Source organism: Haliotis rufescens, unplaced genomic scaffold, assembly GCF_023055435.1.
Source record: "Haliotis rufescens isolate VD_foot unplaced genomic scaffold, xgHalRufe1.0.p SCAF_32, whole genome shotgun sequence".
Classification (NCBI taxonomy): domain Eukaryota; kingdom Metazoa; phylum Mollusca; class Gastropoda; order Lepetellida; family Haliotidae; genus Haliotis; species Haliotis rufescens.
In genome coordinates this window covers 2,971,710-2,998,342 of record NW_025964024.1, presented here as the reverse complement: position 1 = coordinate 2,998,342, position 26,633 = coordinate 2,971,710, and the positions used below count along the sequence as shown (strand labels likewise).

The following is a 26,633-nucleotide window of genomic DNA, read 5'->3' as shown; positions in this document are numbered from 1 at the left end:
CTGCATCACTTTGTCTTTCCTCCCACATCAAGCTGACGTGCTGTGATATAGCTGGAATACTGTTTAAAGGCCGTTAACCCAACTCACTCAGTCAGTCAATAAGGATGTCATTTAATCTCAAATGCTGCGCCCTAGTCTCAAATTCAGTACCTAGCATGTTTCCTCCTTAGGACCACAGTCCAACACGAGCACACACTCACCACTTCCTGCAGCGAGAACTGTGGCCCCTGTGCCACCAACTCCCCGTTGACTGAGATCATCGATCCACCGTCGTAGTACACTCTCTCCCCGTCACAGCCAATCATATTACAGAACAGATAGGCTCCACCACACTGTAAAACATACGAGAGCTGTGATTGGAGGACATCACGGTAGCTATGAGGTTCAATCATGAAATCAAAAAGTAAACAATGAAAGTAAGTGTGGGTTCGAATCCCGGATGGGACTCAACCCAAAAAAGTATGAGAATCTGTACTTTACTTAGAAAGTCTTATCCCAAATATAACATTTGTTACAATGAAAGTAAGAAGCATAGATCCATGAACACAAATGTGTTTTTCTCTATCACTACACAAACCTATATTTGCACATATTGAAAACTGCAAAACTGAAAAATGACTTAGCCAATAAAATCATACTGTGTGTGACTTGACTGACCAGATCATATTATAATATGATATTGTGTGTGGCTTGTCTGACTAGATGATATTGTGTGTGGCTTGTCTCAAGTTGTCTGACTAGATGATATTGTGTGTGGCCTGTCTGACTAGATGATATTATGTGTGGCTTGTCTGACTAGATGATATTGTGTGTGATCTTGAACTCTAGTCTCCTACCTTGGCCGTGGCCTGTCTGACTAGATCATATCGTGTGTGTCCTTTCCTTAGTTCATGATGGCTGCCACTGCCGTTGCAGATTATCTCGACACCATCGAGCGACATGTCAATATGTGAACTGAAACACACCATGTGGTACATGACACAAGACGCCAGGATGTGACCTCACTATCTCTGAATCCATACAAAGTACATTCACCTCCCTTCCAGAGCTGTTTACTGTCTCACCTGGCTGGGGTCCACAGTTCTTCACAAATCTCGCTACCAACACAGGTGTCCAGAGTTGACAAAACAGCATCACCAAAGGAGACTGTGCTCTAATGAAAACAAAAATTCATAAATTTTACATCAAATTGTATATTTATATACTTTTCCTATCTCACATTAAGTATTTCTTCCTTCTTCTTTCAATCCGTGAAGTTCCAGGGAAGAATAGGTCTTCAGCAACCCATGCTTGTCGTAAAAGGCGACTATGTTTGTCGTAAGAGGCGATTAACAGGATTGGGTTGGTCAGGCTCGCTGACTTGGTTGATACATCGTATAGTATTGCATGGATCGATGCTCATGACATCAATCACTGGATTGTCTGGTCCAGACTGATTATTTACAGACTGCCGTCATATAGCTGGAATATTGCTGAGTGCGGTGTTAAATAACAAACAAACAAATCTTTCAATCCTATGTGGAAACTCGCTTGAACAAAGTTTCCAAGCTTCTAAAAACAAACCACCTGAACACATCCCAGCACCACATGGTCACCACCCAAACAAATGGGTCACGCTGTTTATCTGTGCATCCCATGCACAGCGACCTGCATGACCTGATCACGTGAATACCCCTGCCACATCATTTTCTCTTAGAGCTGACAGGCTAGAGGAGCTGTGATGCGGGGTTGGCATATAGCGTGTGACACAGGATAAGTATATAAATATACAATTTAATGTAAAATGTACAAATTTTTAAAAATATCCTTCACACTATGCATTTATCCCACGGTTGGCTGGTGGGGCGCAGATACAATAGCCTGAATACACAAGGAATCTGGTGCTAAACAGTGTCATAAATAAAGAATCTATCAAAATGCCTAGTGTCATGAAGAGAATAACTCATGAGCGGGAAAACACACCATAACAGGTGACATGATCCTAATACAATAGTGAGTGAGTGTGGGTTTACGCCACTTTTAGCAATATTCCAGCAATATCAAGGCGGGGGACACCAGAAATGGGCTTCACACACTGTACCCATGTCGGCAATCAAACCTGGGTCTTTGGCGTGATGAGCGAACGCTTTAACCACTAGGCTACCCGACCGCCCTCCTAATACAATAGTCGGATGTAAGAGCTGGTATAACATGTCTAGCTGCCATAAAATGTCAGAGTCCTGTGTTGTGATCCTAACTATGGACCTTCTGTAGATATCTTTGATCCGGTTGCAGCAATGACAGCGCAGGATTGGTAGCCAAAGTGGACTCTTTAACTTCCCTGTAGATTGTGAATGATGGAGGTAGTCGGCGATCTGCTGCAGAGAGGCAGTGGTGGGCTTGGTGATGTTACGAGGTCAGCAGCAGGAGTCAAACGCTTTCAATGTGTGGTTGTAGAGGGTCTTGGTAGAAGAACAGTGAGTCTCTGTGATATCTCTGGCTACCCTCCTTGAATACCCTTTGGAGACAAGGGACCTCTATAGATGTACCAAAAGTAATGTTCAGGGTGTCGATCAGTCGGAAGAAGTCGATCGACAGCGACAGGACTTGGTGGAGCCCACCTTGTTTATGTACCAAATGACCAATAAATTGTTACTGGATTATGAGTGTGATGCACGGTGAGGCAGGATGACTGCCTTGAACTTGAGATTGTTGATATGAGGTTGCTTCTCTTCAGACTGTAGTGATATCAGCAGGGAGATCGGGACCTGGCAATCGTCAGGCTGTAGGAAGCACTGGATCGTCCTTGATTTGACCCTCTGAGTAATGGCTCACACTGAAGTCAGAATACTGTGTAGCTGTTGCCATTGGAAAAGAAGGAGTACCAACGGCATGATATGCTATATCTTCAACCACCAGTCCAGAGGGACCTACATTCTGCCCAGTTGGGTGTTGAAGAGAGCCACGATAAACTGGAGCCACTGAGTGGAAGTCGTCTCGGACTTGGCTACGTTGATGAACAACCCTAGCTGGTGGAGAAACCGTTGCATAAACTTGAGATGGTGCACAAGGACATCTGGATCTGCGTGGCCTGAAGACAAAGACTCGAACACGATCCCTCGAACATGCAGGAACTTCGTGATGGGATTGGTAATACGCATAAAGAGCCGAAATGAACCAAAGGAAAAGTCGGTGCTCCCGATGGACGGGTACATGCAGAGTCCCGGGGTCACGGCCTAGACACTCTATAGTGTGATTTGCAAACAACATATCTATGGTTTCCTCGAGCACCTGAGCTGGCTGGCCTGATACATGCGTTGAAGTGGCATGGACGTCATTGGTTGAGTTCCAATCTGGGTCAACCTGAACTGTTCTGCAGGAGGAGGGTAACGTAAGGACTGCCCAGGATGCATTTCACTGCAATGAAACCCAGACTTACACCTACGATGGGAACAAGTGGAGGCGGAAGTTCCCAGTTGCCCCGAACTGATGCAAGTCACTCGGAGGCCGTGTCGCCTGCCTTGGCAGACTCGCCAACATCCTTGGAGGCGGAGAGCGACATGGTGCACCCGGAGGAAAACTTGGATCCTCGCTCTCCTTGATGGCCTTGTCCTCAGCCAAGAAAAGAACTCGATTTCCCACTCCCCAGTCCTGAAAGGGTCAATCCTCCAATCATCGATCCTGAGAGGGTCAATCCTCCAATCATTGATCCTGAAAGGGTCAACCCTCCAATCATCGATCCTGAGAGTGTCGATCCTCCAACCATCGATCACGAGATATTTGATCCTGAGTGCAACCCAGTAATCTTGAATGATGATCCCACGACTGTCAATCATTGCGTGAGCGATCCTAAGGTGAGCAGTCCTTGAACGACTATTCTTGGAACAGTGACCTTCGGTAGAAGTGCGAGATCAATCCTTGCTCCGTCGAAGTCTGATTTTCCAGCGCCAGCATCTTTGGATGAAGAGGAGCGATCATCACAAACAGGCGCATCACGCGAAGAAGTGGGAGAAAAAAACGAACGAAGAGCGCTGAGAGGGTCAACCTGGGGCAAAGTTGAAGCAGGCTTGGACGAATCAACAGAAGAGAGCCTTGTGAATGTTCAATGTAGCTAGATAAATGGACATAGATGGGGACTATGACGCATCAAGAGTGGACTGTTTAACCAGCACAGTAGGGACATGGCTTGCAAGAAAACTATCAGAAATGCCATCATCAGCCACAGATAGAGCAAGCAAGGTGACTTCCGGAGGGGTATTCACAAGATCAGGTCATGAAGGTCGCTGTGCACGGGATTACAGTGTGTGAACCATTTGCTTGGTTGTGGCCATGGTGATGCTGGGATGTGTTTGGGTGATTTGTTTCAATCATGTTTCCACAAAGGATCTAAAGAAGTAGAACGAAATGCATAGTGTGAGATAGGATAAGTTTAAAAAAATTTCTTCTGTGACACATGTCATAACATTTCCACTGTGAAATGTGCAGAATATATGATGTCAACCCAGTAGAAAGAATTCTTCAAACACACTGCATCTATGATAGAAATAACTTGGACCATGCAGGGATTTATCTAGACCTTCACAGAGGCCGACAAGTCTGTAGCAAATGATAGTAAAAATTATGAATTTAGATTAAAAAATTTGCAAATCTTCAGGATTTATGAAAATAAGAACATTAAAATAATTAAATTTGGAAATATCACAATTTTGTCCCAATTTGCTTGCCAAGGGCACTCGATATATTCCTGCTGTGTCCTTTACTTAATTACAATGACAACATTCCAATGATTGATGTCAATGAAAGTTGTTAGGACATCAGCATCTGCTGCGTGCCTCACCTGGCCTGTGATGTCCTGGATGAGGCGGGGCAGGAAGTGGTCCTCCACAACTCGCTGTTTCCGCCACGCAGTAAACCACCGGGTCTCACGATAGTTGCCATCATTACACAGGTGCTTCTTGGGGCGAATCAGCAGCACTTTCCTACACACAGACAAACAATGGAAGTCAGTGAGAGACACTTGTCCACTATCACAAGACTACTAAATGTGTTGAGGACAAGTAAAAATCCAGTAATGGTAGTCCTCGCTGACTAGATGCATTTGAGGGCTATGGTCTTTGCCGGGTCACAACGCTTCAATTTTGCTACAAAATGGAACCGAATAAACTGACAGAAAATGTGAACATTTTTGTCACAAGCAGGACCAGGTACAAACTCTGGTGTAATAAGGTTTACACAAGTAAAAAAAAAGACAAATTTCTAAGGCTTGAGTGAGTTATGTTTGATGCCTGATTTACAGTATTTTATCTTTAAGTTGGATGAAAGCCTTGAGTCACACAGATCTTTGACAATGATAAAATCCACAATCATGGGTATGGTGCTGACAAACCTAGAATCATGTTCCCACCATATCTGGGATTCGAACCCATGACCATAGGATTCTGGCATTTCTACATGGTGAATTCTGGAGCCGCAGATGGCTAGGTTACCCACATCCTCTCCCCCTCCCCCCAATTCCCACGCCGCCCAGTCAAGATGATCTCATCGATAATTAAAATCTATAATGTGAAGAAAGGGGTCTTACGTCGTGAAGTGCATCAACTCACGTGATTTGGTAAATATATGTTGACGCCAAGTTGGCGGTACAGATGCTTTGCAAATCCTGCAATCAGCCAAAATCTACACGGCAGTTTACGATCCGGATGTCAATTTCGTTATGTGATTTTGATTGGTTATATGCATACACTTATTAGTCCAGCCAAAATATAACTCCATAATCCAGCCTAGTTCGGCAAGGGTGGAAACTGGACTTTTATAGTCAGTTACCTCCCTTTCCTTCGGGAAGATGACACCATACTGCTCTTGTCATGCTTGTAGTCATAGCAACAAGCTAGGGGAGACTGCAATTAACTGACAACCAGAACTGGAAGGTGTGAATATAATGTAAGAATGAAATTAACTTTAGGACAGATGGGGTCGGTACTTGCAATAAGCTGGTGATCTATTGTCAGTCCATATGAACATGATGACGTGACTACTTCAGTAACAGACCCGTGAAGATCCAGGGGAAGAATAGGTCTTCAGTAACCCATGCTTTCCGCAAAAGGCAACTATGCTTGTCGTAAGAGGCCACTAATGGGATCGGGTGGTCAGGCTCGCTGACTTGGTTGATGCATGTCATCGTATCCCAATTGCGTGGAAAGATGCTCATGATGTCAATCACGCGCTGTCTGGTCCAGACTCGATTATTTACAGACCGCCGTCATATAGCTGGAATATTGCTGAGTGGAGCGTTAAACAACAAACAAACAAAACAAACAAACTTTAGGAACCAATCTTGAAATAATAAATCAGTTGGGATTCTGATGAGCAGGATGAGCATATATATACTTACTTGTTACAGAAAATAACTCGACAGTTGTACGACACATTCTTGTGCATCACTGGCCTGTAAAACATGATGAAAAGGTCTCACTATCACATCTCAGCAAACATTTTTGAATTTCGTAAAAAACCTTACTGCCTTTTTCCTAGCTTCATCTTGAGAACAAACAGGCCATACCGTGATAACAAACTTAACACATAATATTCATTTCCTAGAAATCAACAAAAATGTTCTCAGCGAACGTAGACAAGGGTCCAAGTGGTTTGCTGCAATACTATTTGAATCTAGGAACCCCTCTAAATCGTTGTTTGAACACTAGGGTTACGACAAGGAGTCTTTGACTTCGATCTTTCATTACGAACACTCAATATGCAATATGGGTATGTATTGCTTGACATCAGCAAGAAGCCACAGAACCAAATACCGTATTTCCTCTAATAAGCACCCTGGCACTTAGTCTTTGAACAAGCTTCCAAGCCTGGCGTGTAATGGAGGCCAGAGACATGACACTTAATATTTCAACTAATTGCAATAACTACAGTCACTAATATATTGACATAGAAAAGAGCTGTATGTTCTTAAAGTAGTAATTAAAAGTAAAGTATTTCAAATCCAACTGTTAACATATCCAGTGCTTATTAGAGACCTGGTGCTTTTTATGTTGTATGGTGCTTCATACACAGCATTTATTGGAGGCCATTGCCTATTAAAGGCGTGGTGCTTATTAGAGGAAATAGGGTATACAATGTTGATCCACGTTGTGGGATACTGATGGCCTTGTTCTGACAGTGTTACGCACATGCCGATGTCACAGATGATGTCTTGAGTGATGGGTGACTGCAGCAGCTCTGCCAGGATCTCCCACGAGTGCAGGAACGTGTCACTCTCGTGGAAGTGATCACCACACGCGTACCCACTGCAAGCACAGAAGTACATAGCTAGCGATTCAGGAGTTATATCTTACATGTGTACTGAATGGCTATTTGGCTCTAAATGTAATGTAGGTTACGGATCTAAGGCAAGATAGGCACTTGTGTGTTTTGTGTGTTGACAGTACCATAGATAGGCACTTGTAGTAGTATAGGTAATAGGGGTTCTGGCTCACTTCCACTGGAGCTGGATTTATATACCTATACTGCTACTACAGATGGAATTTTTTATGCCAAAATGATTATGCGATTCAACGATAGTCATGAGATTCAGCTAAATTGACTCCAGCTCACCACCACCTGGAGTCTATGATATAAATTTTTATAGGTAATGATGGTTCTGGCTCACTTCCACTGGAGCCAGATTTGTATTAAACGAAATATCAATATTAATTAATAATGAATAAAATTTACTATAGCCCACGAGGATATTGGAAAGGTATAGGAGCAATAAAAAAATTAGCCACCGCGGCTAAGGTATCTAAAGATGTGGCCAAGGATTGGTTGAAGAAACAAGCGATGTGGCAGATATACTTACCGGCACCGCGTTATATACCGAGGAAGAAGTTTGATATTTTTACAACGAATGAAGTTCATCAGGCTGACCTCTTGTTTCTTCCCCACGATAAGGTAAAACGCAAAACGTATAAATACGCTTTAACAGTAGTGGATGTGGCTAGTCGATACAAAGAGGCTGAGCCATTAACCTCAAAAGAATCAACAGAGGTAGCTAATGCACTGAGTCGCATATATAAACGCGGACTGCTAAAATGGCCTAAGCTATTTCAAGTAGATCCCGGTCGCAAGTTTATGGGATCGGTAACTAAACTGTTAACAAAGAACGATGTCAAAATCGTCCGTGGTGAAAGAGAGGCCCACCGCAGTCAAGCTATCGTCGAAAGATTTAACAGGACATTAGCGGAACGTTTGTTTGGCTATCAGTATGGGATCAAAATGAAATCCGAGCGATTGAGATCAACCGAATGGGTGACACGATTATCAGCCGTTGTATCAGCGCTGAATAATGAAGTAACGAGATTAATAGGGAAGAAACCATCCGATGCTATTAAAATGATATCCGTGACTTCCGAATCTTCAGCACCGAGGAGAGGCAAAGAACGAAAACTTCCGGATAGAGTAAGGGTAAGATATTTATACCAGGCAGGTGAACTCGAAGGAGGCCTACGTCGCGCAACCGATCCCATATGGTCCCTTAAGACGTATAACATTAGTCGATTGGTTACGAAAGAAGGAGAGCCTATTCTTTATTATCTTCAAGATGGACCGGGTAGGGCATTTGTACGAGAAGAGTTGTTCATAGTTCCCGACGGTACGGTATTACCACCATAACCATAAGCATAGGTATTTACACCATCATTATCAATCCATCTCTTTGTATCTAAGGGGGATAATGATGTCTTGTTCATTCTTAATCCATATATCCTATGATTGTAACTTCTTAAAGAGTTCATCTCGTGTTTGAACGTTCTACCGTTGAATAATGATTCTTTATACTGTTCGTGTTTGATATGCTTTTTAACAACATACTTCTTAACACCCTTGGCTTTTCTTATCTCTCCATTATCGGACTTTTTTTATAGAATACATCTTAGGTCTTAATCCGACATACTCCGCTATAGGGGTCCCAGCACATTCATCCTTCATCTTACCTAACACCTTTTTATTTACAACGCTGTGCAGTGGATTATCTTTAGGATAATCGCTCGTGTCGTACATATCTATTTTTTCTGCCATATCTTTATACACATCCTCGGTTTGTATTTCCATCAACAAAGAATCTGTGTCGGTATATAACACCTCGCATCTATCGCCGTATTGCTTCTTAAGTTCGTTGTAATAAAAGTCATACATTAAGTGTTTTGACAAGTCGAGAATACTCATACCGACGTACACCGGTCTGTTGAATTTTATATTACTCTTCTGCATATGCAACGCGGCTAAGTCGTTATCGAATATCTTGCTTCTGTTAAAAGCCGGACTGGCTATAAGTTTCCTAAGTCTTTCTTCCTCATTAGATCTGACTAATTTAACATCAACACGCTTCCTTAGATTCTCCATAGTTTTACCAAATACTGAGTTATTCATGAGCTTATACAGATTCTTTTCGAAAAATCGCTGGTAGCTATCTTTCTTAAATCTGTGTTCAACCTTATATAGGGCTCCATCCAAGGGCTTTGATCGAACTTTAGAACTCTATGTATTTTCTTAAGTTTCATACCTAACGATAGATACAACTGGAGATTTCTGTAGTGAACTATATATTTTGTCTTATCCATCAAATTTGGTACGAGTTTTTCTACGTTAGCTAACCTACTATTACCCATCAAGGAGTGTTGATATTCCGACATCCAATCTTTATTAACCATTAATCTTTCGGGAGCGAGGGGATAACTGTTATGATCTTTATGTAACGAACTTGGATATTCCAAGTCAACTTCTAGTATGTACCCTTTATTCACTTCGATATTATGGATATCATTCACTTCGATATCATCGACCCATTCAAAACCACCCGTGGGTAAAGGTTGACTCATAGCCCATCCGTACAAATTGTTAGCGTCGAGATATAATATGTGGGTGTCGGGTTTACTGGGATCGTATCCTTCCACTAATTTATTATTAGCCTTAGAATACCTTTTAGCTGCCATCGATATACCACCTCTTAATCCTTTCTCAATAAACAAGTGCATATCGTAATCTGTGAGTAATTTTAGTTCTACGCCGGTCTTCTTCAACAATGCATCCCACGATAGTCCGGGACTTGAATAGTACCATGCCGGGTCCAAGCCGTATTGTTTTAAACATGTCTTTCTAAATATCTCGAATATATCGGCGAGTAACAGTACATCGGTTTTTAAGTACAGATCGTGATAATCGCCTAAATTCTTACAACCTAATTTATCCCAGACCGTCAGAGCGTGTTCATAATCGGCATCTGTTATTCTAGATTCTGTTAAGTTACTATAGAATGATTCGAGGGGTGGTAATTCAGTTTCTTCGAATCTAGACCAATCATGCATATATTCATAAGGATATACACCTTTTCTCAGCAACAAATGACGTGTTATCTTATCGGTATATTTATTTGTTATCGCGAAGTCATCGGGATTGTTCGCATTAGCTAAATTGTCCAGGGAAGATAACAGAAACTGTACGGAGTCTATGAATCTAAGCCCATTACTTTGCTTTGTTCTAGATTTCCCATCCTTGTCCCTATAATGTATAGGTTTAGTCAACGAGAACGATATGTATTTTTCCATATTGTTAGGAATGCACGTTAAACCACCGTCGGTCTTCGAGATAGCTTGCATAATGAGATGTGAATCGTATCCCCTAAGGTTATGAAACACAACGGGGATGGGTATTGTTTGAGAGTTCATTTTTAGTTTCAAGTTACACTCGTTATGAGCTGCTCCCCGATAATTACCCGTGACGTGACAATGATCTCTTACGGAATCCCCATCCAGGGGTTTATTACAAACGTGACAACTCATTGACTTCTTATGGGCACTCCAATCATCCCTCGTCATACGCATGGGTATCTTACACAATAATTTTTCCCTGATTATTCTCTCTTCATTTTGTAGATATTCTAGGAACTTTCCCGCTGCATCGGGACCTCTGTAAATCACGGGCGGGTTTGTTTTCCCATCATACCTTACAACTATATATCCAAACCCACAAGGAATATGTTCTTGAGTTTTGTACGTAAAACTATTATCAGTATTGCTATGGTTGGTATTTTCTATGGGTTTGATAAGCGCTTCGAAGTCGGCGTAAATTATGTACGGTACTGGCATTTGATTACAATAATGTTCAAATTTTAATATATTTTTTCCCTCTTTAGGCATATCGATCCTGATAGCATTCTGTCCAACACCTCTACAGTCTTCTTTATGCGCTTCTAATAGATCTTGTCTGCTGTACCCATGTAGGCATCTTTCACAGAAATATTTCTTTCCCTTATATTTAGTTTGATCGTATAATAGCTTGTTTAAACTCTTTATCCACGTATAATGATATTTACCATCTTTTTCGATCAGAAATGAATTGATTCTGGGGATATTTTCCGGAGCGGAGCTTATCCTGTGTACAACAATTCCTTTAGAATGTCCGAAAACATTTATAGCTAAATTATTTTGCTTTTCCACCTTATCAATTTGTGATATTGGTGTAGGTTCGTCTATACCATCGAAGTTGAGTCCATCGTTTTGGGGATAGCTAGAAGGTCTATCCGGATTTATGTCTACGGGGAACAATGCAGATCTTATCATCATTCTTAAACAGTCATCGGATTTATTTTTTACGTTAATTATGGCTTTTTTCTTCTTATAATACGGAGGTAAATCTATATAAGATCCACCTTTGAAAGGCATATAATTTGCTATATCTAAATATAAACTATCGATTTTATCAACACCCCAACCCGAACCTCTATTAGTCCAGCGTTCTAAAGTTTCCTGTATTCTCTGAATTGATGTATCTAATGATGAGTTTATAGTATCGGATTCGGTTATAACTTCTTGATTGCTACGGAAATATGGTTCGGTATATTCGTCGCTATCGTCTGTGTTACTTTTACTCAATGTCATTTTAATCGTCAGCTGGTATTTTATACTATGTAAATCATCTAATTCCTCGTTAATTTTACTCGATATGATGGGCTTAATATCGTTAACATCCATGTTGGAATTAATATCCATCTTCCAACCTCTTAGATATTTACCAACGCCGGCGGATGTGGGTACAAATATTAATTCTTGATGTTGATTATCATTATCATTATTATGTCGATTATCAACATTATTAGGTTGAATATCATCATTATCAATAGGTTGATTATTATCTAGTAAAGCGATCAATTCAGCTCTTCTCATTCGAGAATAACCTCTCAGCCCACTGTTTCTCGCTCGAACTTTGAGTTCTCTAACAGTCTGGGGTCTGTTGTATTCCAAACCGAGTAAATCCATCAATTCAGCTTTTCTCATACGAGAATATCCACGCAGTCCACTTTGCTTTGCCATAGCTTTTAATTCTCTGACAAAAACCATTGTGGTTGAATGGTATATGCAAAATGAGACAAATGTCTAATTGGTTGTTTTCATATATCTAAATACATATTCTCCCCAACCTATTCCTCTCATTGATGTAATCTCTCTTCCTAGCATAAATAATCTGGTTCCTGACCCTATCAGCACCGTGTTCCTTGCATAAACAATAACGACCTTTGACCCCTATCCCGCATACAGAACACGTATAGTTAATGTTTCCGCGCCTGATGTAATAATTGTGTATGCCGCAGTAAAAAAAATCAACACAGCGTCGGTTACAAAGGGTAGTCTTTCCCATGAGTGTAAACTTGCAGTTATTCATGGTATACATCTATCATATCATTTGTCTAAATGCAAATCACAGCTACACTGTGAGATATTGATTATGCATAGCCACAGCTGTCACTCTGACTTATGCATGGTATAGCTGAAAATCAATAGAGAAGTCAATCCAATAATAATAAATGCGACCTCTCGGTTCTTTTGTTCCTCTGACGGTGTATAAAACTGACTCATTGTTGGTCTTGGTATTGGGTCTAGTTTTTTCCCATAAACGAGGAAGTATTCGTGCATGGCAGATTCAACATCCTTAAACGTTTGAATTGAATGTCCTTCCTTAAGCAGTTTTTCATGAATAAAGTCTAATCTTAATGTCCTATTTCTGACCCATTGTGACTGGGCTGCTTGGAGTTGTTCTAAAGCTTTATTATGTCTTTTCTGCTCCGAACCTCTCATACTAGAAAATAAAAAATTACTCCCCGAAAAAGCTAGAGCATTAACAATAGCTCCACCGACCATCATCGCAATTGATGCCATATGTATAATAATATAAAATATTCAAATGTTTAATTACTTCATTATGTCTTCCGGGATAAGTCCTTGTTTGATGAGCATATCCTTCGTTGCCATAGCTAATCCAATATCCAGAACCATCATTGGTATGTCATATCCATTAAAATCTAGCTTGGGAGGTGTGGCTTTAGTAATCCTTTTAGGCATACGGGCATAGCCAATGGCCAAGCCGGTGACCACCGCTGAATGATACGTCGCGTTTACCAACATTTTACCGTCTGTAGCTGGAGTAGTCATGCTTCTTATAGCATTATATGAGGACTAACCTCTAATTGAACTTGTTGTTGCGGCGGGGGTGACGTTTTCTCTTCTCCGGACTTATAAAAGAACCATACAGCCGCTATACCAGCAACTCCTACTAGTGCCCATGTTTTAATCGGATTAATATTTGAATTATTTATTAATTTCGCTTTTCGCGCCAGCCCTCCCTTTCTTCCTGCAGCTATTTTCAAAGGATTCTTAGTAACTCTGGGTTGTTTTTTTGTTTTCTCATTCACATGTGGTGCATTCACATTCACTGGTGGTGGTTCCTCATTCACTTGTTGTGTGTTCACTTCTTGTTGCGTTGCCACAATCTGTGGTTCCTCGTTCACAATCTGTGGTGTCATCTGTTGTGATTGTGTCTCCATTTATATTATTAAGTGGGCACGTATGTTTAAATTGACAATACCTAGCCGTTATTAAAGCTGTGGTGAACGGAGCTAAAAACATTCCGTATCTATGATAAAACTCACAGCTCACTGCGCTTATAGCATGTTCGATGAATGGGTCTTTCTCGAGAGATTCGCATAAATACAGGCGATGTTCTGCCGGGATGGGGAGAAACGTACTAGCTACGGCTGTGTATAGTTGTAATATAGAAGACCCTATCGTTTTAGTCATGGTAGCTCCCAGTCTAGACTCGTAACGCGCGTACAGTTTTTTAATCTCTTCGTCGGTCATGTTATCAATTTTTTCAATGGTATAATTTTCTCCCAAAAATTGGGAACATTTTCCACCGGCTACCAAAGCGGCGAGTCTTTCTCTATGTTTATCTAAAGATTTATCAGCATGTTGTTGTGTTTTTTGATCTGCATCAGATTCTTTGAGCATTTGTTCGATGAGTTCGTCGCATTCCATAATGTAATACCTAAAGAGATATTTAAGTCTAACATAATATAATATGACATATCCAATACATCCCGTAATAATGAACTGTTGCGAAAGAATGAGGATTTCGAACCACATTTTATGTAATATTAACCGCTAATGTTCAATTTGCTACATTTTGCTACATTTTGCTATAATTTTGCTACAATTTGCTTTAATTTTGCTAAGCAGTTGCTACAATTTGCTATAATTTGCTAAGCAATTGCATAAGCAGCTGGTTGATCGGTTTTTAATACGAGTTTACAGTGCTTCGTTGCCGCTAACACTTTTCTGACTTTGTCTCATTCGCCCTTGGTATAAATGACATCATTTTCGCGTAAACATTCCTCGAATGAATCTCGATCTTTGCAATGAAAAAGTGCTACCCATTTGGTCTGCTCTCTGAGATCTTTCAGGACAGAGTTGTATTTTTGAGTAAGTACCCAAACGCTATGTTGAGTATGCCGACCGGAGAATGCTAAATACGAAAGCATATCTTTCTTTTTTGTGAGTTCTTTACTCGCGCTGCAGTCGTCTATTACGAAAAGGGTCGATTGTCCTTTGTATCTTTCGTGACATACTCGGAGGCAGTCTTGTAAACGATCGCCCGGATCGACTCTGTGTACCCCGTCGTCATTCATTACCCAATCTCTCGATAAGTAGGTTTTATTAACGCTTATAGTCGGGCACAGAATAATGATATGATCGAAAACGTCCCGATAATGACTTTCTAAAATATCTAGAATAAAAGCTGTTTTTCCGCAGCCCGTTTGCCCGCATATGATAGCGCAGTGCGGATCTTTAGGTAAAAGATTATCAATAGATTGCTTGCACGAATCTCCCATTCTGTATATTAAGTTGCGCATCCATAATCACGTACAAATATATGTTTAATTTACCAGCCGCTTCCTGGAGCTTCGTTATCTGTATGGTGGCACCCTCGCTAGCATTTTCTATTCTCCTCCCACTGCCGTGTAATTGGTCATCGTCCGTTGTTCGCATGTCGAGCCATAGCGCGTACTTCGTGGTGAGGTATTCACCCATCGATACACTCCCGAGAGACAAATCTTTCACGTTCCGGAGAACGTTTTATAGAAGGAAGTTTTTTAATCTCATCCCACTGGTGATACGCTAGCATTCCTTGGCTATATAGTTGATTAGGAACGCCCTCGATAGTCAATTCTACTTTTGTAATCTTGGGATTGTAGAACTTCTCGGTATTTCTTTTAAACGCATCGGAGGGGTCCTCGAACAACATTAAAATACCCTTCAACGACCTCGTGGGAACGTTTAGATTGATATTCCACATCGTATCTTTTTTTTTCCCTTGTGATCTTTCGGTGTCGCAGCACCCGATCGTACAAAATGGCTAAACTTCCCGTATACTGGTTACGAATTTGTCTGGCTAATTCGGGATCCGTTATCATATCGTACTCCAGCGATATATTGTCAATGGAATAGCTAGCATCTTCATTAGCAGATCTGATTACTCTACCGTAGTCATTAAAAGTGAGTTCGTATTCTAACCTATCACCTAGGGATGCTTGATAAAAGGGCATGTGGGAATCTAGTAATTCAAAGTCTAAGGGAACATAGAATCTGTTACCTAATGCGTCGGCAACGGCCTTATCTTTTTCGTTGGTATCAACACCATTTTCAGCACCCACGCGCAGTCTCAATGTGTTCTTATTACAAATTCCTTGGTACTGTAAGTTTTCCCGCTCTTTATCCGTTCTCCAGAGATCCATGTAGCAATAGTATACATCGCTATCGTCGATACTCAAAACCTCATTACCGCTCATTTTAATGGCGATTTTCTTGACGATAGCACGACCTATGTTCTGAACGGGCTCTCTGTTAACGTCTGTAGAAGTCAAACTAATCGTAAATGCTAGTCAGACAGTTTCCGGAACTAACATATCGTGTGCGCCGAGATTAGGAAAGCGAACCAGAAGCGTTTGATTCTGATCTATGGTACTAGGGTTATTAGTTATAGTTACAGACTGACGAATTGCCTTGACCCCTAATGGATCTCGAAGTCTACGTTGTGGGTTTAACTTGCGTCCGTATTGTGAAGACATTGTTTATATTGAAATTATGTACCCTATGTTTAATATAAAAATGACTGATTTTGATATTAATGACTTTGATCTAAGTACCTTTGATGATCCGAATCGAACTGAAGAGGGTACTGATGAAACCAGGTTTAGTAGTCTTAACGATGAACTTTTACAATCGTCCGTCAATGATTATTACGATGCCTTAAAAGAAGATACCCCAATAGGCCGTGTCTATTCAAAGTTTACGATAGATAGTAAAGGAATATTGCGACTGCGTGACTCTCCGGATATTGATCTTATGCATTCTCGTACTCGTAAGCCCCTAGCCTTGTCTACGATAGCTGCTAAACACGGCATCGGCACTGTTCGTGATAAATTAGGTTTTGTGGACTACCGACGACTTTCCGCGAAGACTACTAAGGTTCTTCGAACCGTGCGTGATGAACTCGTTAATACAGATGATTTGGAAGCAGCCTCGATGGTGGCCTCGGACGGACTCGGAGAAATCTTAGATACCTATTACGATAATTCCACGTTACAGGTATCGGAGTTTAGTATTAGGGAATTACGAGGTCTTGACAAGGCAATGCGAACAATGCGGGGAGAACTCATCAATAATATAGCCAAGATATCCGAAATCGACAAGCATATAGCTAAAGAGAAAACAAAACTCGAACAGGCGGGCGATGAGTTCAGTAGACGCCGCGTTGCTGAAAGATTGCGTAACTTAGAAGACGAAAGATCGGCCCGCCTCGAAGCTGCTTCCAGTAATAGAAAGGCACTTCGTTCTCAAATCAGTCGTATTCGAGAAACTATCGATCAAGTCCTCAACGATGACACTACACTGGCCGATAAAATTAAAACATTGTTCAGAGAACAGGGAATAACAATTGCCAGTATTTTAACCGCGTTGGGATTTATTATATCGACTTTGACTCTCTCGTTAACAGGTGGTAGTACAGGTGGAGGCGGATCACCTCCTAACGATAAAAATGGTATAAAAGAGTGGATAAAAAAGCATTTAAAAGCATTAGGTTCAGCACTGGGAAAGCTCGCTGAGAAAGCCGCGGCCGCACTTCCCGGTATAGAAGGGAGTGTTGTTTCCTGGCTATTGAATTTATTAGCTAAGACCACCACTTGGCTTAGTCAAAACTTGTGGGGGTTGATCGTAGCAATTGCAGGGCTGTTGTACGTATTCGCTAAGAACTATTTAACCACCAAATCATGAGTAAACCAACCGAGACTCCACCCACTACAAGCGCTGTTTTTTCATCGATATGTTGTTGATTTTTAGCCTCAATATGCGGTGGTACTTGTGCGTGTGCGTTTGTAGATGGTTGTGCATTAGTAGAAGTTTTAGCGATAGTTGGTGTTTGCGGCTTGACTATTCCCTTTTCGCCCGTGATCGTTTGCGTTATTAATTCAACGTTAATATCTGAATTTATACCTGGTTTTTGTTGATCGGTAGCGATAACAATTTTATTATTATAGCCTATCACTTGACCGATCTTAAGTTCCATATTACTCGGAGACATGTATAGTCCCGGCGCATAAACGAAGTCCACTTTGGATTGAGCGTACTGTTATGCATCTTGAAAACGCTTTATAGACGATGGTATGTCAACTGGTGAATTAATGGCGTCCTCCACGTTTGCAACAAACTGTTTTTGTGCATCGAGCGCCGTCCCAGAACCGATAATGGATGTTCGTGTTTGCGATTGTGCTCCGAGAATTGCCCATACATAAGTTCTTATCGATTCATTAAATCTTACAAATCCTGGGTTAGTAAAATTATTTTCCGTTTTATCATTAAGAAATTCATTCCAAGCGTTTGCAGTATCGTTCATTTGTATAAATTTTGTAACAATATAAGCCAAACCACCCTTAAAACTCATAAGAGAACCTCTCCAATCGTTACTCGAAAGTTCCCAGCCATGATTAAGATTATGCAATCTTACAAAAAGATTGTCTATCTGTAAGAATTTAAATGGATCGAATGGTTGATGAGTTTTTTTAACTAAATCATCGCTGACTTCTTTAACAGTTCTTTGTCCGCTGTACGGAACACCTAGACCATGGTTTGCTCCTTTAATGCGCCAATCTTTACTCGTAGAAACATTAAATTCATTACAAATACGCTCATACGCGGACCTATCATAATTATTATTTGTGGAATTCCACGCTCGATCCTGCGGTAAAGGAGCACTAATTTCTTTAAGTATACGTCTAATCTGATAATACATGTGAAATAATAAAACAGACTTATTTAGCATAAATCCTGGGGCATTAACAGATACGCCACATCCCGTTGTGGCACACCATACGGCAAAGTTTAACTGATTCTGCCAAAATTGCATCGGATTGTGAAACCAATCGTGCACCATTTTATCGCTAGTTGCCGTGACCCTGTAATTTTCAAAGATATCTGGGAATTTAACGAAAAATTCAGCACCAGAGGCAGTTACTATAATCGATTGATTAGTAATGTATCTCGATTTCATATTTAAGTTATGATATAGTATCATTGTATATTTAATATGTATGTTACACTACCTGGAATAACAAATGGTCAGTCTATTGAACTGCTTCATACTATCGATAACTCGGATGGACAACTCGAAGTAGCTCTATGCGACGTAACGTATTACCCACTGTGGACCAATATAAGTGCTGCGAAAGATAATAATAAGATACATATAATAGGTGAAAACAATGGTATTGACAGAGCCATTACTACTATACCTGATGGGTATTACAGCGTATGCTCACTCAATGATGAAATTTTTAAGCCTAATGGAATGAGTCTCACACAAAATGAGTCGAATGGGACAGTGAAAATCGACTCTGGAGAAAACACTGTAATTCTTATCCCATACTTAGAAGTTACACTTGGATTTCATCATAGAATAGGAATTATAAATTCTAACAAACCACGACAGGGAATTAAATTACCCGATTTAGTTCCCTATAAAGAGTTGTTCATCCATCTTGATCAAATAAGCACGAAGGATAATATTCAACTAGAAAGTCCTTCAACTCTGCTCAGAAGTGTTCCAGTGAAAAATGAAAAATACAATAGCGGTAGAACGGAATCATTCTCGACATTACAATATAAAAAATTGAAGCGTGGTATTATTTCAGACCTCAAAATTTCTGTATTAGATGTAAAACACCAACCAGTACATATAGGATACTTAAGTGTAACACTCCATATTAAAAATAATGGTTGATGCATCAGGCCCTGGAACAGTAAGACAATGTAATACAATTGCGCTTTCCGATCTCGGAGACACGGAAGGATTCGGTAAACCCGGCACCGATGGTAAGTTATACGCTTTACACTTACACGATAATGTATACAATCGGAAAGAAGTCACATTCACGGGTAATCTAGGAGATTTAAGCGATGTTGATGTTAGTAGACTCCTTAAAAACACTTCGTGCAATATTACTCGCAACGACGATAATAAATGGACTATGATCGAAGCAAACATCGAGTGGCTACTGAATATCGTCATTACCCCACCTTATGTGATGATGGGTAAGGGACATAATTTAACTAAGATAATAAATAGTGGCATCGTACTCGCGGCTTATATCCCGTCAAAACGAAAAAGTGTGTTGGTCACTCCCCTGCCAGAAAACCCAGGTCATATGTTATATAGTCGTCCGGTCTTAAAAAATGTTACTTTAAATTTGGTTACTGAATTCGAAGATATTAAAGTTAACCTGAGTGCAATACCTAATCTTTCTACGCTTATTATTGAAGTCTTGTTCGGAGATGCACCGGAAGATGCCTTCGATATATTACCAGGTCTATCGATTAAATGGCTCAAGAAACACGAGCGTCAACGTTGCAGTATTATTCATATCGGAGCATCGCCCGTTGCAACCCTCGAGGGGGTCCAAATTATTAAAAGTGACAGTATTTCTCTTTCTAAGATATTCTTGCCGTATAATATACATTTGATAAGATTGATGTATAGTCTCAAAACATTTAAGCAAGACCAATTAAAGACTATTATATGATCGTAATATACACTATGAGTTTATATCCGACGCTCGGTGAAGCATTTGAAAAGATGGAAACTGTTGATGGATTTCGATTACATCAAATAAGCGACATAAAACATCGAATAGGGAAGGATAGGGAGTTGAGACTTGGATTGTATAAAAAGTATCGCAGAGCCGTGAATGCTCTGGACGGAGTTGACACCGTGCTTTTAGTATCTGGCATGGGACTCGGTGTAGTGGGTATCGGTTTACTATCAACTATAATCGCCGCGCCTATCGTGCTCGGCATGGAAATAACCGCTGGAGTCTCGGGACTGGCAGGAATAGCGATAAAATTCATTTCTCGTAGGTTACAAAAGAAAGCATTAAAACACGATAGTATTCGGATACTCGCCGAAGCAAAGTTGAACAGCATTGAGGATCATATTTCGACAGCAATGGCCGATTGTAAGATATCCGAGGATGAGTTTCGTTTAGTGCTGTCGGAGCTCACCAAATACAATGAAATGAAGCAGGAGATTCGATCAAAATCTCGTAAGATCAGTGGTATTAGCGAAGACGAGAAAAAAAAGTTCATAGAACAGGGGAGGCAACAAGCACGTCAATTATTTCGTGCCAAAACCAAAGAACTGGTTGGAGATTAAAAATAGATTGTTTACTATCGTGTGATTACATTTAGACAAATGCTAACATAAATATATAATAATGGAGAAAGCTATTCAATGGAAAGAATTACCACAAGGTTTTTATTATATCAGTGATGTCAAACCAACCAAATACGGTTATCAATTGTTTCTTATCAATTTACAAAAAGAGTGTAGTTATATAGTCTGGTCTCCTAGTAAAATGAACGAAGAACTTAATAAAAATGTTGAATATCGCTTTATCGATAAAAATAATAAAGAATATTTTTATTACCATTTAGACTCATCTAAAGCAATGATTGGTCCCAGGTATTGGTGAGCTGGAGTCAATTTAGCTGAATCTCATGACTATCGTTGAATCGCATAATCATTTTGGCATAAAAAATTCCATCTGTAGTAGCAGTATAGGTATATAAATCCAGCTCCAGTGGAAGTGAGCCAGAACCCCTATTACCTATACTACTCTTGTACATGTTAACAGTACCATAGATAGGCACTGGTGCTTGTTAACTACCATAGATAGGCACATGTGCATTTTGTGTGTTGACAGTACCATAGAAAGGCACTTGTGCATGTTAGCAGTACCATAGATAGGCACTTGTACATGTTAACAGTACCATAGATAGGCACTTGTGCTTGTTAACTACCATAGATAGGCACATGTGCATTTTGTGTGTTGACAGTACCATAGATAGGCACTTGTGCATTTTGTATGTTGACAGTACCATAGAAAGGCACATGTTCATGTTGTGCGTTGAGAGTACCACAGATAGGCACTTGTGCATGGTGTGTGGTGACAGTACCGCAGATAGGCACTTGTGCATGGTGTGTGGTGACAGTACCACAGATAGGCACTTGTGCATGGCGTGTGGTGACAGTACCACAGATAGGCACTTGTGCATGGTGTGTGGTGACAGTACCACAGATAGGCATGTGTGCATGGTGTGTGGTGACAGTACCACAGATAGGCACTTGTGCATGGTGTGTGGTGACAGTACCACAGATAGGCATGTGTGTTGGGCATACTCACGGGATCTCTAGCTCCGGGCCCAGCCTGTATCGAGCCCCCCGATTCTTGGCCTCTTGGATGCCTGCATCATAACACATATGCCTATCATTTATAATTCATCACTCCGATCAGTAGCAATACTGTAATGCCTAAAAAACCAGGACAAGTATAATGTATAAACCATTATAACCATTCCATAATAACTACTGTATAAAACTTCAAAAACATCTGCAGAAAAAGGCATTTCAGTGAAAATGGTACACATACTTTATGAATGACTTTCAACGTGACCTTGACCTTAAACATGGGTCACTCATGACCTTTGCTAATCTGGACCCACCCTAAGGATGACATGCCCCAAGTTTCATTGACCTACAGTCACTCCTTCGTGTTATGTGTTATACAACGTTTTGTTCATATAAATGGGGCAAAAATGATCTACGTGGGTTATAACATATATAAACATGATAAAGGAGATATGTATACATGGCCATGATGATATAATACCCCTGAGATACCCTTGGACCACAGGGTTTCAAAACGAAATTGCACATACAACTCATTGAAAGTAGTTCACAGTGACCTAATTCTGGGATATTTATGGTGGCTCAAAGCCTCATTGAACATTTTCCTCAGCATGAGTATATGGTTGATGTCACAAGAATGAAGTATGCAACAGTGCTTCAGTGTCTATGTGCGTTAACTAATTTGCATAAATGGAATAAATCTACCAGACCCTGTTACAGCTAACTGGCATGTAATGTTGGTCATTTGTTAAAGGGAGCTAAATTTGAACTTGTTGTCGCACAGTCAGGGGCAACTCCTGTTAAAAGAAAGTGTAGATCTGTCCTGCTTATTTGGTTATATTATTTATTATTAAGGGTTATGGTTCACAGTCATATAATTTTTTAATTTGACGTTTACACGATATGCAGCTTTTCCATTGGACGAGAGGTCTGTCACATGACCGCGAAATTGACGTTCATAAGTGTATGAACGACACAATTTGACGTTCATACGTTTATCACAAGACTGTGTTCTTGAAATGACGTAAACATTAACGGACTTCTTCCACCCCTGGGAATTCCTTAAATTAGCACGAAAACATACAGAAGCAGCAAACTCTGACGTTTCTCAATGTATACCGACATGCTGAGTTCAAGATTAAAGGTCCTAAATGATCAGAAAACTATCGTAGTATCGACTCGATCCGTGTTTGACACATCTTTAATCACCTTTCAATGATCGGCCAGTTGATCAATGATGACTATCACATGTAACCGCTACAGGTTCATTAACAACTTTGGAAATCTCTCATCACGTTTCTCGTGTCATGTATTTTGATTTCTTGTACTTGATGTAAATGTATTACAACGCGCTGTCATTGTGACTGACTTACCGAGGTAGTTCTTAACAGACCTTTTTCATCTAATGAGGATATTATTTGAGTCCTTTTGATCTAAAGAAACTACAAAAGTTGTCCCTGTTGAGCATGTTGAGCATACATACGCTCATGTCACCTCTCGTTTTGAGGAACTATTTTATTCCACGATACAGCTGGTTGTTGTATTGCTGTCAGTGTAAACATGAAGTCACACATACTAAATAAAATTGTGTATAGATCAAGGTCCACGTCCTTCACAAGCTCTGACGTTCGTACAGTTTGGCCCTCACTTTATGAAGGTTCATACTCCAATGAACTCACTTTGTGTGACATACTCCAATGAACTCACACAAAGTAAAAGTCAATTCTTAAAAAACATCATGAAGCATTCACAAGGTTGTACCGTATTTTCTTGAGTATAGTGCGCACCCATGTATAATGCGCACCCCCCTCTAGCGGGTTCAATATTTTGGAAAAAAAGAAATTTGAATATTATGCGCAGAAAAAAATTACACCGTACCCTTTCAGCGAAGTCCGGCAAACGAACGGGTGATAAGAAACTTCGTCAGTACAAATTCGAAATTTGAGATATAAAATCACCAGACATGTTTATTTACCGTTTAAATAGTATTTATTGTTCTGCTAGGCATTGTTATATATCCAGGGATTAAGATTACCTTGTGTATTTTCTCGTAAACTAAGCCGGAAACAGCAATCAGCTGTACACACGTTTTCTTGGAATCGACCGGTGATTCAGTCAAGACACACCCAATGATACAATTTTTGCCGATCCTTGCATTAAAAATCCTATAAAGTTATATCTGAAACTATTTTTTTTATCAGGAATAATATATTCCATTATTTTTGGAAAAAAAGTGCGCACTATACTCAAGAAAATACGGTACATCATAAGAACTGCAGTTATATTAAATTACTGAGTTCTGTTGTTATTCAGAGAAATGATTTTAGATTAATGTAAAGATAAACATAGTAAATCACAGATATATTTACAAAATATACATTACATACATTTGTACATTGCTTATTTATTAGAAGTCCAACATAGGTCTTAAATACATCATTTAAAAGCAATAATATGAATCATGATGAATCCTCCTGTTCATCTTGTACGCATCACTGACATGTCAGTGTGACACAGATTACTGTTTGAGTTAACAGATTAATTACCCATAATCGGGTTAAGGCTTAAGCAAAGTGTATGGGACTAACACCTATAATCTGAACATATCAGATTAACACCTACTCCCCATCGAATGCCTTAACTGGATATGTTTTTGCCAAGTTTTTGGGGGCTTTTTTCGCAACACCATGAGGACAGTTTCACTTTGCAACGTCTTAGATATAACCTAGAAAACACACATTGCGATGGCAATCCAGTGCCACAGGAGTTTATATATATATATAAATATACATTATTGATTTGCCACAGGGGCCTGTGGGTGAGGGAATAACTTTATAACACTCATTCTATAATTCATGCATGCTTCTGATCTTCTCATGACATCACATGTTCAGCTAGGAGAGCATCCCCCAAACAGGAGAGCGACACGACCCTTGAACCAGCATGCATCAGCACGGCAAACAATCCGTGTGTGCCATTCGTGTGGAATGGCGAATGTTGGCACAGGAAGTGGGTAGTTGCTTGTTACACTGCAAACTTTATCAAGCAGAATGTGTGCATGTGGTATGAATAGTCCTTCCGAAAATAAGTCCCTGCGAATCTAATTAGGCGATTTGTCAATATGAAACATTCAATCTAGGGACGGTAGAATTATAGATAGCAGTGAGCTGACTTACCTACTATCGATTTAGGCGTGTGTTAATTGTTGGACTGTTACCATGGCAAGCTGGCAAAATTAGATACTCACTGCTGAGAATTCTTTGGAAATTCCCCTGAAAGTCCATGGCCCACTGGTTGAGCGTGCAGACGGCAACTGTCACAGTTCGCCCCATCTTTAATCGCTGGTAACCTGTCTCCCCCAGTACACGATTTGATGGAGTGTGGACTCATCTAAGGGAGGCCACTTCCATCCCCTTCGTAGTTCGACTGTCGCTAAAAAAAAGCTTTCAAGGAACCTGTTCCTGATAACCAAAGGAATGTTGGGACACAATTCTTTTTCCGTTTCGTGGTTTACTATTTTTACGAATTGTTTGGGTTGAAATAGAAATAAGAATAAACGTGTGTTGCTCAATTTATCGTATTATATTTGTTATTTTATTATTAAAGTTGGTTGGGTCGGGTTTTGTTTTCAAGCTAATCTGGCCAGCGGGGTGTTAAATATGTTTACAGTTATATGTACTTAGATTTACTTTCGTTGGAAAAGGCGTTCTTCGATTTGTTGGGGCGGCCGAGTAGCCTAGTGGTTAAAGCGTTCGCTCGTCACGCCGAAGACCCGGGTACGATTCCCGACATGGGTACAATGCACAGGAACTCGTTATTGGTCAGTAAATAAAAATGTATACCCCCTATATGTAAGTTCTCTACTTACATATAGGGGGTATATATTTTTTTACTGACCAATAACGAGTTCCTGTGGTACAATGTGTGAAGCCCATTTCTGGTGTCCCCCGCCGTGATATTACAGGAATATTGCTAAAAGTAGCATAAAACCGTACTCACTCACTCTTCGATTTGTTAAGTATTTGCAACAATGTATTACATGCATAGGATGATGATATTGCTAAAAATATTAACAGTTACATCTTTATTTTTAAGCGCTCAGGGAAAGTCAATATCAATTTTGAACTATTTTCAATTTTAGGAAGAGGTGTCAGCTTCTCTATTATGAGAAAAACCACGTTTCGGAGTAAATGTTACTCCTTCATCAGGTGAATGAATGTTTGGTCTGACTGACTGACTGAGTATAGTTTTACGCCGCTTTTAGCAATATTCCAGCAATATCACGGCGGGGGACACCAGAAATGGGCTTCACACATTGTACCCATGTCGGGATTCGAACCCGGGTCTTCGGCGTGACGAGCGAACGCTTTAACCACTAGGCTACACGACCGCCCCTGAAGAGGTAGGAAGGTAGTACATTGCAGTGCATTAAAGAAATGTCTTTTGGTTGTTTGAGCTGACTGCAAACTGGGGCGCCTGCGAAATGAGGAGACACAGCAACGGATAATAGCAATGGACAAATGGAAGCCAAGAGTTTA

At 40.3% G+C, this 26,633-nt stretch overlaps 1 protein-coding gene across 2 annotated transcripts in view; it reads right to left on the bottom strand.

Moving 5' to 3' along the window:
* The window catches only part of LOC124152099 (glutamine-dependent NAD(+) synthetase-like), a 45,800-nt gene that overhangs the window by 17,356 nt on the left and 1,811 nt on the right, over positions 1–26,633 (bottom strand). Inside the window, exons 2-9 of one of the 2 annotated variants that reach the window (XM_048380679.1) lie at positions 25,343–25,527; positions 22,091–22,151; positions 7,161–7,277; positions 6,371–6,424; positions 4,817–4,958; positions 1,065–1,153; positions 837–954; positions 201–332 (exon numbers count right to left, since the gene is read on the bottom strand). In XM_048380679.1, the coding sequence (XP_048236636.1) occupies positions 201–332; positions 837–954; positions 1,065–1,153; positions 4,817–4,958; positions 6,371–6,424; positions 7,161–7,277; positions 22,091–22,151; positions 25,343–25,427 (798 nt within the window). In that variant the 5' untranslated portion in view covers positions 25,428–25,527. Of the gene's footprint in view, positions 1–200; positions 333–836; positions 955–1,064; positions 1,154–4,816; positions 4,959–6,370; positions 6,425–7,160; positions 7,278–22,090; positions 22,152–25,342; positions 25,788–26,633 lie in introns of those variants that run through there. The other variant, XM_046524851.2, reaches the window with a different exon arrangement.